Source organism: Dipteris shenzhenensis, chromosome 11 (assembly GCF_047967505.1).
Source record: "Dipteris shenzhenensis isolate YYH24624 ecotype China chromosome 11, Dip_SZ_1.0, whole genome shotgun sequence".
NCBI classification, from domain to species: Eukaryota; Viridiplantae; Streptophyta; class Polypodiopsida; order Gleicheniales; family Dipteridaceae; genus Dipteris; species Dipteris shenzhenensis.
This window is the reverse complement of record NC_141606.1, coordinates 52,838,585-52,852,770: the sequence shown is the minus strand read 5'-3', so window position 1 is coordinate 52,852,770 and position 14,186 is coordinate 52,838,585. Positions and strand designations below refer to the sequence as shown.

At 45.6% G+C, this 14,186-nt stretch overlaps 1 protein-coding gene across 1 annotated transcript in view; it reads left to right on the top strand.

Moving 5' to 3' along the window:
• The window catches only part of LOC147897165 (RNA-binding KH domain-containing protein), a 77,524-nt gene extending 69,699 nt beyond the window's left edge, over nt 1–7,825 (top strand). Inside the window, exon 12 of the mRNA XM_087381432.1 lies at nt 7,524–7,825. Coding sequence (XP_087237558.1) covers nt 7,524–7,607 — 84 coding nt within the window. The 3' untranslated portion in view covers nt 7,608–7,825. The remainder of the gene's footprint in view (nt 1–7,523) is intronic.
• Nucleotides 7,826–14,186: the final 6,361 nt, after the last annotated feature.

Sequence of the window (14,186 nt, the reverse complement as noted above, 5' to 3'; positions counted from 1 at the left end):
GTTTTTCAAGAGATTTAAAAATGTATTTCTTTAGGAAACATGGTTTTTACACTTTTATTTTCACTAGAACTAGATCCCTTTATCATAAAAATATACAGACTAGTCACTCATTCATTTTTTCACAACATAATTTTCTTATTTAGAGACATCTCTTTGTACCCTTGTTATTACCTTAAAAAAGTGTTGATTCCTTTAAGAAACATCCCTCATAATCACTCTCAATGTAATAATATTATGCATAGGATGCAGACCCCTCTTGGTGAGAGTCCACGAAGATGGGGTTGCTCTAAATGGAGCATAACCGGTGATTGATCTGACATTGTGGTCCCTGGGCGAAATACCCCTGGCACCCTCTTTGTGCATTGCCCAATCCCCAACATAGAATCTGTCAACTTGCTCTAGCAGCCATCGTGTCACCGCCGCTAACTCAAGAGGGAGTGTGGAAGGCGAAGGGCGGTTAGGGAGTGATTCCAACAAGGGGCGCGGGTGGAGGTGAGGAAGCGGGGGGTGGAGGGATATCAAGGGTGGCCTAAGGCACGAGGGGAGGCAGGACGGTTTGTGTTGTGTCCTACCTTTGAGCAGTCGCGGAAGTACTTCAAGACACTGCCTCAGGTATTATTTGAGCTACCATAGGATAATCAACCATAGGTCCATGTCAGCAAACCTTGTTTCCTATGACGTCATCATCCGTATAGCCCTGCATGGCTGTCTGTAGCATCCATACAATGTCACATAAGCAATGTACATCAACCACGTGTCTTGCAGGCCAGATCATCTCCTTGGTTTGCTGAATGCCACCTCTTGCATTCACCCGAATGCACATTGATGATGTGGATAGACATCTTTTGTTCTCAACATGGAGCGAACCTCATGGGATGATGCATGGCTGCACACTAATGCTCATGTATCTTACCTTCACCTATCTTGTCATGCTCATGGCTCCTCATTTGGGACCCTTACGAGTGAGGAACTAAGATATAGATAAATACATACTAGCTGGGCGGACCAAAGAATCAAAGAGAAGAGACTTGGTCCAGGTCCTAGAAGTGAGAGTGAAAGCACTGTCGCTCAAGCTGGCAAGCGAAGCATAACCCTACTCAGTTGGGCTTGCATGGCTTGTCCCATCATGAAGATTGGGCTAGAGAAAAGCACTCCTAGATATGTGTAGGACGCAACGATCTCCACGGCTAATCTATCAAAGGTGAACTACTCTCTATGCATGGATTCTTTGGGTGTGTTGAAGATTATAACCTTGGTTTAGCAAGATTGACCTTTAAATCATGTGTCTTACAAAAGGTGTGTAGTGCATCTAGATATTGCAGGAGGCGTTTAATTGAAGAGGAGAGTAAGACGACATCGTTTGCATAGAGGAGGATCTGGGTCAAAGAGCCTGCGGGAGATGGAGCCTACCCCACTACTGTCTCGATGAAGGCCTGAAGCTCGTCGATGTAGAGGCTAAACAATGTTGGTGATACCTGTTTAATCCTGATAGTAATGATGTTTAACCCTAAATCCTTGATGCGAGGGTCCATTACAATAATACTAGTAGTAGTCCTCTTCATATGAATGTGTCTCTTGTGAAGAGTTGAAGGCATGGGCGCGCGAGACGTGGCCGGGGGTGCGGCAACGTTCGGGGCACCACGCGTCCCGACCCGACTCGGGAGCCCGAGGCGCCACCGTGGGACGGGGGCATGGCGGCGTCGGGTTGCTACGGCGGGACGTGCACGGGGCATGGCCGGGGGCACGACAGCATCGCGGGTTGCAGTCGTGGGTGCACAGGACGTGGCCGAGGGCACAGCAGTGTTCGGGGCACCACGCGTCCCGACCCGACTGAGGGGCTCGAGGCGTCACCGTGGGACGGGGGCGCGGCGACGTCGGGTTGGAGGCGCGGGTGCACGGGGCGTCGCAGGGGGCATGGTAGCTTTCGGGGCGCCACGCGTCTGGACCCGACCCGAGAGCCCGAGGCGCCATCGTGGGACGGGGTCGCGGCAGCGTCGGTTTGGAGGCATGGGTACGTAGGGCATCGTCGAGGGGCGCGACAGCGTTCGGGGTACCACGCGGGTGCTCGGGGCACCACGCATCCCGACCCGACCCGAGAGCCCGAGGCACCATCGTGGGATGGGGACGCGGCGGCTTTCAGGTGCGCAAGGCATCGATGGCGTCACGGGGGATGGGACGCTGCGGGATGCCACATCGGGACTCGTTTGTTGGTTGACTGTTGATACCGCTCTTGCGCTTTACGCATATGATCATTGACTGCAATTGGAGCGTGCCATGAGCAGCTTAAAATTTGTTGGTACAATCGGAGCGTGCCATGAGCAGCTTGAAATGGAGTCATGTTGATGATACTATGGAAAAAGTTATTATAAGAAAACTTCAGGATTGGTAGATACTCTTCCCAAGCTTCCAATCCTGATTGAATATAATGTCGGAGAAGTTTATTAAAGTCTTCGGAAGACCAATGGGTCTATGAGATTGTGAAAATCTTGATACAACGAGCTGTGGTAGTGGAGCTACTAAATGAGCATCCATACCAATGCAAAATGCAAAAATGCAGAATGGCAATACTAATGTCGATGGTCGACTATATATCCATCTCAGCATCATCGTCAACATCATCATCATCATCATCATCATCATCAACAACAGGATATCAGGATGGATGAGGCAGTGGAGGCATGAAGTTGGCAATAGAGTGCTGTCGGCCACTCAGAAGTGCGGTCTTGGTACATCTCCTAGTCATAGCTCTGCGTTTGACCATGGCTACTGTGACCCCCGTCGGTCGGGCTCCGACTTTAAACAAGGAGGGGATGTCCCCAAGTGTGATCTGTGTGTCGACCCTTTGTTTGAGCTGTCGGGTCACAGGCTCCGGGTCATGGTCATGTCGAGGCCTCGTCTCATGGGGGTCCATGTGATCTAGCTGAAAGAACTCTATGATAGAGCTCTGAGAGGAAACAGCCGAGGAAGAAGTCTACTTCTGTCTCCGTGCTCGAAGTATCCTCTCTCGGTGTCTAAGTGCCTCATGAATGAAACCTGCCAAACACCGCTGGTCTGGGTAGGAGAGGAAACGGGCCAAAATCCCATAGCTATCTCTGAAGAGACAGTAGAAACGCCCTCGGATCTCATAGTAAACAGGACACCTGAAGATGAAATGCTCCTCTGTCTCAACCTCCTGCATGTCACACAATGTGCATATGCGCCTCTCCCTGGGTAGTCGCTCTGCGTTGTCGCTCTCGATGCGAAGTCTATGTGAAGAGACCCGGAACTACCCAAGAGAGATCCTTAGCGAGTGGGGTAGGTGAATTTGTGTGTATCTTGGTGGGTCAATGAAACTCTCCGCTGTGATATGTAAGAAGTGATCTCAGTAGAAGCTAAGCTTTATTGGGAGTTCACTCGGTCCCAACCAGGTCCGAAATGTGTGTAGCTGTAGTAGATCCTCACGGATAACCTGGTTGATCTCGTGTGATAGAAGGGGGGAGAAAACGGAGTATCCATGCTGTACTGAAAGGGAGGGAGTCTATCCATGTGGAGCCCCAGTCGCTCAAACCATCTCTGTACGTGCATACCAACACCTCTGGTCCCCTCCTGCTACAAGTGCCGTAGAAGAGGAAAGAGCTATCCATGGTAGTTTGCTACGCCCTGAGGTGTAATCCCCATATTCCCTGACTCGGTATAGATATGTGATAACCTGAAATGCAGCATTTAGTTGTAAAGGGGGTGACCCAAACTCAGCTTGAATGATCTGGTGAGGAACAGATGGCTTACCACGAATCATCTGCAGCCGCTCCACATGGGCCCACTCTATATCCGATAAGTCTGGTCCCCAACTAGGGCTGCCATACGTCCCTGTTGGGCAAACCAAGGAGTCAAAAAGCAACCCCGTGGTGCGTGGATCCTAAAAGTGCGAGCGGAAGCACTATCTCTCTAGTCTGGCCAATGAAGCATACCCTCTGCTCAAGCGTGCCTGCATCGCGGGTCTCATAGTGAAGTTGGGTCTAGAAAAGATAACCCCAAGATAAGTGTATGATGAAACTATCTCAACATGTGACCCCTCAAATGTGAACTGCTACTGACGCATGATCGCTCGAGATGTATTGAAGATCATGACCTTGGTTTTACCCAAGTTGACCTTCAAATCATGAGACTCACAAATGGACTATAGTGCGTCTAGGTGTCTTTGGAGCCCCTCTACCGAAGAAGACAAGAGAGCCACGTGATCTACGTAGAGCAATATCTGGATCAGCGTGCGCACAAGAGAGCAACCTACACCCCCCTGTGTGTGCACCACTGTCTCAAGCTCGTGAATGTAGAGGCCAAACAAGGTAGGTGATAAAGGACACCCGTGTTTGACCCTGATAGTGCTCATGATCTCGTCTGTTCACTCGGATCTTGCCCGAACTTTGCCTGAAACTCTCGTAAAGTGCCATGACAGCCCAAATGATCTCCTGGTCACAACCCAAGTCCTGTAGGCGCCGTATGAGGCGGGCTCTCGGAATCGTGTCAAATGCCTTGCGAAAATCCACAAAGCAACAATAAACTCTTTGCTTCCGTGCCCTCGCCTCCTCGATGATACATCTAAGCGTCAGAATGTGGTCCATGGTTCCATGATCACGTTGCAATCTTGCTGTCCTGCTGCTCTAAGTCCTCGACACTCTGCAAATCTGCTAACCTCAGAGTCAAGTACTGATGCAGAAACCTTGGACATGACATGTCCAATCATAATGGTCCTGTAGTTCTCTAGGCTCATGGGATCCCCTGCCTTGTGAATGGGTGAGATAGTGTTAATGGTCCAAGTGCGTGGAAACCCCAAACAAACAGCTTCATTAAAAAGCTTTGCTAAGATCGGGGCTAGGAGGTTAATCCCATATGCAATGAACACAGTGCATAGCCCCTCATGATCCTTCGCTCGGCCATTATGAAGCTTCATTACGGCATCCTTTACCCCTCCTCTAGTGAAGAGGGTGCAGGATGTGGGACGGGGAATGTGTGAGAGATTAGGGACTGGCTGACTTGGGATGTCATAAAGTGTGCATGCATAATCAAACCAGATTTTAGTGTCAGTGAGTGGCGGGGGGGACCGTCCTTTTAGAAATCTCCGCCAGAAGTCCTTAGAGTTGTTACCAAACAAAATGTTCAGTAGCTCCTTCTCGTTCCGACGAACGAAGTCTAGTTTCTTCCTTCGTACCAGTCTATGGTACTCGCGTAGCGTATCTGGTGCGCTCAAAAGACTGTTTTTAATTTCGAATCAGAGCTGACGGCGTAAAGCCTTACACTCATCATAGAACCAACAATAGAGTTGTACCCAAGGATTCGAAAAGAGAAATAAAAAAATGACTAGTAAACTTAAGAACTCTGTGGGAGACGATGTTCTTGGGCAATCCATGGTGTCGGAAGATTTTGTATGAAAGTTTGGTGATGTCTGGAGGACTCGGACGCTACTTGGCAATCTGATAAAGACTTCCAGTAGGAATTACGAAGTTAACTTTTACATTTATATGTCGGAGTATCATCATATGTATAGAAACCCATAAAGAGGGTGGTCATCATATGCATATCGGTGTGTGGAATAGTACAGCTAGTAATAATACAATGCCAAGCCTAATACGTGAGTTGTTTCCAGAGTTCGACAGCAGGCAGTGTAATGTAACAAGTCACAAGGGCTGGGACACAGGGAATATGTTTTAAAGGACGACAAAGCCCTAATTATTGCATATTACATCAATATTTTCAGAATTTACCATGACATTTCTACACCGGTTTATTTTCTTTGCAAGGGTCTTATTTTGAGTGGAGCCCAATGTAGACCTGGTCATGGAAATGGATCAGTCGTGATAGTGGACCGAGGCCTGTAGTGCCCTTGAATCTCATAGTAGGCAGGGCAATCACAAAGGAAATGCTCCTCTGTCTCAACCTCCCCCAGTGCACATAGCATGTAGATCCATTGTTCTCTGGGTATACCTGTGGCTCTCCCCGCCTCAATCCTCAGCTGATGGGACGAAACTCGCATTTGTCCAATGGCAATCTGATGTTGCTCAATTAGACGCTTTGATAGAGTGCATGTGAGACTCCCTTTTCCTCGAGATGCTGGGGTCTGATGATGAATCCCTTCTCCAATACTCTCTAAGAAGTGGTTGTGGTAGAAGTGGTGGATCTTGGTGGGGAGCTCCTGGTCCCCCCCCACCCACCCAAGTGTGGGATGTATGGAGCTGGAGGAGATCTAACCTTGTGATACGGTAGATCTCATCTCGTGGGATTGACTCAAGAGACATGCCCATGCCGTAATGAAAGGGGGGAAGTTTGATCATCTCGATACCATGCTTGGCAAGCCATGTGGATATACATGCATACTATGCCTAGCAAGCCATGCGGATATACATGCATACCATGTGTCTGCCCCGCTCTCTGCTCGTTGCCTGGATGACTTCAAGCCCAGCCTCGGAAGTCTCCAGTGAGGTAAGTCCCAAACTTTGTGGATGAATGTCATTGTCTGAAAGATGGCAACAACTTGGAGAGGTGTCATGGCGAACTCTGCTTGTGCCATCTCATATGGGACTGAGGGCTTATACACCGAATTATCCTGAAACTCATAATCACCTATAACCACTCAAATCTCCTCCACTCTGTCTTCGGGTGGATCGCATCCCAAGAAGACTGCTCCCAAATATGTGTAGGACTACTACCTCCATTGGCTCGCCACAATAAGTGAAGCTTGAGTTGGCCCACAAATTTTTTGAAAAGTTTAAAAATAAAAATTTGGTCTCGCCAAGGTTGAGTGTCCGCTGTGTGTGTGTGTGTGTGCGTATGTGCGCGTGCGTGAAACACCTCTAGCGTCTCCAGATGTCTCTGCAACCCCTCCACTGAAGATGATATAAGGACTATGTGATCATTGTATAGCAATATCTGTATCATGAGGCTAGTTAGTAATGATCCCTTGCCCCCTAGGCTGTGTATGAAGGATGTGATGTCATCAATGTAGAGTACGAAGAGAGTCAGTGAGAGGGGGCAACCCTGCTTCATCCCGATCGTGCTCTCAATCCAATTCGATAGACCGTCTGGGGCACGAAATCTGCCTCTAACTGACTCATCACACCCAAGATCATTGTCTTTGGAATCCGCATCCCTTGTAGTCGCCTCATCATGCGGGATCGTGGGACAATGTCGAAGGCCTTTCGAGAGTCTATGAAGCATGTGTAGAATTTTTGGTGTCTGGACCTCGCCTCCTCAATGATAGCCCTTAGAGTGAAGATGTGATAGCCGAGAGAGAGAGAGAGAGAGAGAGAGAGAGAGAGAGAGAGAGATTCCTATGTGGTGTTGCAATTCTAAGAAGGTTACAGTCTTAGGTGATGAGCATTCTTTAGAGAGAGAGAGAGAGAGAGAGAGAGAGAGAGAGAGAGAGAGAGAGATTTCTCTATGTGGTGTTGCAATTTTAAGAAGGTTACAGTCTTTGAGATAATATTACATGTTGCCTTAGGTGATGAGTATTCTTTTGCATTTTATGACTTAGTACTCGATAATGTTTTCAGGGAAAAGTTAAGGGTATGGGACAAAGAGGAGCTGCAAAGTTGGAAGATGTGGAATCTTACCTTGCTACAAAAATGGTGAAATGAAGTGGAAGTCGAAGGCCGGGCTTGATATGGCCAATTATCTTATAACGTTGTACGAGAAGTCTTGGTATCGTGAAACACAGAAGAATCCTTGAATCTTTTGGGGATTTTTGTTATTGCTCATTGTAAAAGTGGAATGGATGTTTTGTAGGGTGAATGGCTAAACTACATGATTACACCTTTGTATATTCATTTTTGCAATAGTGAGATTGCTTTGCTCATTTTCTCTATGCATTGCTCCAACTATAAAGCTATAATTATTGAACATCTTTACAAGGGGGTTGAGGTTTGATAGAAGAAAGAAAGAAAGAAATAAATAAAGTTTATTAAATTCTTCGGAAGACCGATGGGTCTATGAGACTGTGAAAACCTGGTATAAATGAGCTGTGGTAGTGGAGCTACTAAACGAGCATCCACACCAATGCAAATGCAAAATATGCAGAATGTTAGTACTAAATCCTAGATACAACATAGTCATGTTATGTCGGTAGTCGACTATCTCATCATCATCATCATCATCATCACCATCAAGACATCAGGGTGGATGTGGCAATGGGGGCATGAAATTGGCGAGTGCTGTCATCCACTCAAAGGTGCAGCCCTGGCATGTCTCCTAGTCATAGCTCTGCGTCTAACCAGGGCTAGTGTGACCCTCGTCGAGTGAGACTCGACTCTAAACATGGAGGGGATATCCCCAAGTGTGATTTGTGGTCAACCCTCTATTTGAGCTGTTAGGTCATAGGCTCCGGGTCACGGTCGAGGCCTCGTCTCGTGGGTGTCCATGTGATTTGGTTGGAAAAACTTCGTGATAGAACTCCAAGAGAGATCAGCCAAGGAAGAAGTTTGCTCATGTCGTCATGCTCGAAGTATCCTCTCACGGAGTTTGAGTGCCTTATGAACGAAACTTGCCAAACATTGCTGGTTTGGGTAGGAGATGAGTTGACCCAAAACTCCATAGCTATCTTTGAAGAGGTAGTAGAAACGCCCGTGGATCTCATAGTAAATAGGACACTTGAAGATGAAGTGCTCCTCTGTCTCAATCTTTTTGCATGTCACACAGTGTGCATATGCGCCTCTCCTTGGGTAGTCGCTCTGCTCTTCCGCTCTCGATACGAAGTCTATGTAAAGAGACTCGGAACTACCCAAGTGAGATCCTCAGTGAGGGGTATATAAATCTGAGTGTACCCTGGTGGGTCAATGAAACCCTCCGCTGTGGTATGTAAGAAGTGATGTAGAAGCCCAGCTTCATTGGAAGATCACTCCGGGCCAGCCAGGTCCGGAATGTGTAGCTGTAATAGATCCTCACGGATATCTTGGTTGATCTTGTGTGATAGGAGGGGAGAAAACAGAGCATCCATGCTGTACTGGAATGGGGGTAGTCTGTCTATGTGGAGCCCCAGTCCCTCGAACCATCTCTCTGTGCGTGCATAACGGAGTGGCGAGAGGATTGCTAGAAGTGTATAAGCAATGATCATGGTCCATGGAACAAATTAGAATGAACTTCATGGGACGTGTGCATTAATACATCAAGTTTGAGCTTTGGTTTACACTGTAGCTTAATGACTTGGTTACCTAGATCACTTAATTGCGTGCCATGACCCCCAAGTTGCTCAACAATGGTTCTTTCCACTCTCCCCTTCCCTTCCCTCCCTTCTTTCTGCCATAGTGAGAGACAACACGATAGATGTATAGTGTTGAAATTGTGACAAATTTGTGTCGAAAGCTCTTGCAAAAGTCTACAAATTAAGTATAGACTTTCTAAGATCTTGATCTCAACTCCTCAATAATGGCCCCTATAGTGAAGATGAGCTTTAGCATGGAGTGCTTCTCCCTTTATAGTAGAGACCTATAGATCTTGGCTAGAGAGAGAGAGAGAGAGAGAGAGAGAGAGAGCACAACTTACGAGAGGTTAGTGAGCTTTGGCTCGACTAGAGTGACAATGTTTTCACAACTTTAGATCCTTCGATGAAGGGATGATGGTTTTTCGATATCTTGGTCTGATCGACAACCATATATATTCAATACCCTTTTGAGAGAGAGATCTCTCAGTGATGACTAAGTGGAGGAGATTTGAGAGGTTGCAGGTGTTATGGGATCCAAGATGATTGGAAGAAACCTCTTTGTCTCTCATCAGACAATGAAGGTAGAGTTTTGCCATGATGCAAATCCATATCGATGCCATTTTTTAGATAGTAACATCTTAAAATGATTTGGACCTTGCCCAGCTGGAGACTATTGAGGTTGGCTACAGAGTCATCCAGGCGACTAGTGGACAGAGGGATTAGCATAGCCTTGCATGCACATATGTTCAGATGGTTTGCAAATTAGGGCATTTAGATGGATTTACTCGCCTTTTTTGTACAGTTTGGACACCCACCTTCTTGCATTCTATGAAATGAGATCAACCATATGATATGGTTTGGTACTTGAGCTCCATACATCATGGACTTGGGGGAGGGAACTAGGAGTTCCATAGCAAGCTCTAGTTTTATCATGATTACTTTCCTACCAAGCTCTACCTTTATCATGATAACTTCCTCAAAGTATCAGAGGAGTGATCGGACCCTAGTATTTGTTGGAGGGTAGATGAGTTTTTCATGCACTAAGGATAGCCTTTGGACAATTGTGGGTCTCGTTCCACTAGTTGATGATTGAGAGGGAGGCCTGTAGATATACCTAGAAAGCAATGGATTTGCACGCTATGCACATTGGAGGAGGCAGAGATAGAGGCACACTTTCTTTGTACATGCTTAATTTACTACTACGAGATTCAGGGAAGATATCATTGGCTCTTTTAAGACGACATTGGTTTGGACCACTATCTCAGGTGATCTACGTTCATGATAAGGTAGGTCTACATTGGCCTTTACTTATCAAGATGCAATGACATAGAAAGAAAGAAAGACCTATTAACATTTGTAGAAGACCTCACGGGTCTATGAGATAAAGCAACCTTCAAAAAGTGACTAACCACATTTGGAAGACCAGACAGGGTCGGGGGATTGCACAAAGCTTGGCTCCTCCCGAATTATTATAGGGCATAACTACATTCTAGAACTATCATAAGGTGGCCTTTATAACATCAGTTTAAGACTGAGATTCTTTGGGTTTAGATTTGAAGTCCCTAATCAATTGTTGCCGAACTCGATAAATTGCCCATTTGCGTCCTTCATTTACCTTGGCGAGTTCACTATTTTTTGGTTTGAGCTGGGTTGGTGTGACTTCCTTAGATATCCAAATCTTTGTGCCCTTCAACTTATCTGTTTGTCTTAGGATTTTAACTCTTGCTGCCCTCCCTTTGAAGTAGACTTGTGCTTGAGTTTCAATTTGATAGATATTGCTTATATCATCCTCGCCCCATTCAACTTGCGGTATTTCCTTCTTAAGGCCTACAATTATATCGTCTATTTCTTTCTCTTCATCATCATGAAGGCATCCATCTTTCAAACCCCCAATACATAAGATCCATCTATTATTCACCATAGATTCTTGATCTTTCACATGTGAAGATCAACTTTGTTCACTTTGATATTCACATCAGCAACAATCATCTCTTGCTTCATAGATTTCAATTGAGTGGTGACCATGTCTTGCACTTTAGAAACCAATTGCGGTGCCGGTGGAGATGCATTACATTTTTGTATTGCCTCATGGATGACTTCTTGCTTTCCATAACCCTTCATATCAGGAACCCTCCTTTCTAGAGTTGCAAGCCGAAGCTTGAGCTCTTGAACTTCAAGCTCTAGGTAAATAAATGCGCTTCTTTGGATTTGAGACGGTCTTCATTGGGTGGTATGTCTTTGCGCTAGGAGTCGGGGTAAAAGCTGCAACAGTCAAGTAAGAGACTTGCTAGTCGAGGTTGAGGTCGAGATGTGGCAAACGACTTCTTGGTAGGTTCCATGATGGCCTATATAAACTTGCCTACCCCAATGTTGGTCCTAACCTCTAGGTTCGGCCAGGGATTTAGCCCAACATGGGGTTAATGGACTGAGTTGAAACTGAGTTGGGTTAAGAGATACTGAATCTCAAACTCAAACTCAAACTGAACCGGATGGAGAATACACAGTGTAGAGATAAACCAAATCACACAGGATGGAGGCCCAATCAATCTTGGCTTTACTCAGAGGGGAATGTTAGAAGCGAGGTACACTCTTGTATGGCCAATCATATATATAGATCACGAAGGCCACACCCTTCACCAGCACAACGAGAGATAACCTGATAGAGCCATATATGATATATCCTCATTCCACGGAGGACTATCAGGGAGCTAAGGTCATAGTTGATACTTGGTTCTATGAGGATTTTGAGTATTGGATTTCATGTTTTTAGCATAGCACCCAATAAGGGGCAGGGCTATAGTGAGCCCTTGCATTAACCCATGGTGGCTTGTATGAGAAACTATTTTTGAGTGTCCTTAGTCTCATAGGCCTATGAGGCATCCAGATGGCATAAACGAATTTCTCTCTCTCTCTCTCTCTCTCTCTCTCTCTCTCTCTACTCTTGCCCTGCTCCGCCTGCCGTGCTCCACCCCAGCCCTGCTCGCTCTGCTCTGCTCCGCTCCTTGGTCCACTCGCATTGCTGCTCCCACCCGCGCTGCTGCTCCACCCTCCACCCATGTTCCACCCATGTTTCCACATTCTTTGCCCCTTGGTGCCTTCTCTGCCCCTCCGTGAAGCTTCCTCCTGCTCCACCTACTTCTCCCCCCCTCCTCCGTACTGCTGTCCTCTGCCTCCTTGCTGCTCTTCGCCTCCTACACCACCCTTCGCCTACTGCTCCCCCCCGCCTCCTTACTGCACTCCCATGCCTCTTTCCTGCATCACCCTCCTGCCCAGGCCTCCACCTCGCCACTCCATCCTCCCACCTCCTACTCTATCCTCGTTCTAGGCCTCCTGCCTCTGCCTAGGCCTCCCTACTTTCCCCCCCACCTAGGCCTTCTGCCTCCAATTTCCCCTCCGCCTAGGATTCTCCCACCTGGCCAGTTGCCCATTGATGATGGAGCGAGCATGGGCTGACAGGCCCACATAAGGGGTTGCAAGTGATGCCCACGTACCTGCCAATACAAAAACAAAGATATAGTTTTGAATTAGCAAGATATCAGCAAGATGGGAAAAGGCAAGTGAGAGAATGACAAAGAAAAGGACGAGGGGAGATGACAAGATTCAAAAACAACTTACTCTAGACAATGTGAACACACGTGTCAACCAAGGATGTTTTTATCAAAGCTATGCTTATATATCAATATAAAATCTTGGCGAAAGTTTTCGATCTCATTTTTTAGTTTCACAATATTGGTAGAATATATTAGTTTTTAATATATTTTATTTGAATTTTGAAGGAAAAAATGCAAATCCTGGTGAAACTTTATATTTTTTTGCATAAGAGTTTCAAATCCTAGCGAATGTTTCAAACATTTATTTGTGTTAGGGAATAAAAACTTTCAAAGCCAATATTAAAGCTTAGCTTCTTAACGAAACTAACTTGAAAAAATCATCCATGGTGTCAACATGAGTGGACTCGATGTGGACAACAAAGCAATAATAGACTAGTACAGTACCTACCTTGGTGGGGCCACCATCTTCATCATCATCACCACCCGCATCCACCTTGGGATCCTCATCATCGACTTTGATAGCTAGACCAAGAGCCTCTACTTCGACAGCCATATCGACTGTTACACCTATGACTGTTCCATCGGTCCCCAGATACACATATTGCTTTATAGTACTCTTTCTCTTCCCAAGACCATATTAGATAATTCGGGAAAAACACAATTCCCAGAATGGCAGTTTTGAAAGAGATTGTAGCTCCCCTCAATGGAAAAACAGGAGAAATATGTGAAAATAGACTAGATAGCCATTCATGAAGTGTGAAATATCAACTACATTCTCAAATAATAAATAGAATATCAGTGTCTAAAGTACGTTATCATCAACAAAATAATAAACTTTGAAACCCATTTGAGTTAGATTCATCTCGTGAGCCATAGTGATGTTCAAAAACACCTTCATAATAGCGAATCTCTGGAATTTCCATTGATATTGAGACTCGCTTTTGTTGTGAGCATTCTCATTTGAAAATCTCCAAAACACCGTTTAAAAAATGTAGTGTAATTAATAACCATGAGTATTGCAATGAAAATGCATAGGCTCTTTAACTTAGTAAGATATGTAGTTGATGGAAAATCAAGATATATAGTTGAGGAGAATGAATGCAAGATATGTAGTTGATGGAAAATCAATGGGCAATGACAAGCATTTGATGCAATTTAGGTGGCAATGACAATCATTTATTGTGCACTTTCAATGTTTAGACTGACTAGCATTATTGTAAAAGGATAACTTTACATGTCATGTTGATTACTCATTGCAAAGTAAAAAAGTACACTTTAGGACGAAAACATAACAACTTGTTGATGCACCATTGAAATCCCTGAAATAAATCATGATTCCAAAGAAACTCTCAATTTCTAACCCCAAAGAGAATGGCACGAGAGACACTCCTTCAAAATACATCATGAATGTAGTTATGAACATGTTTGCATATTATTCACACACAACAATTACACACCAATTTACATAG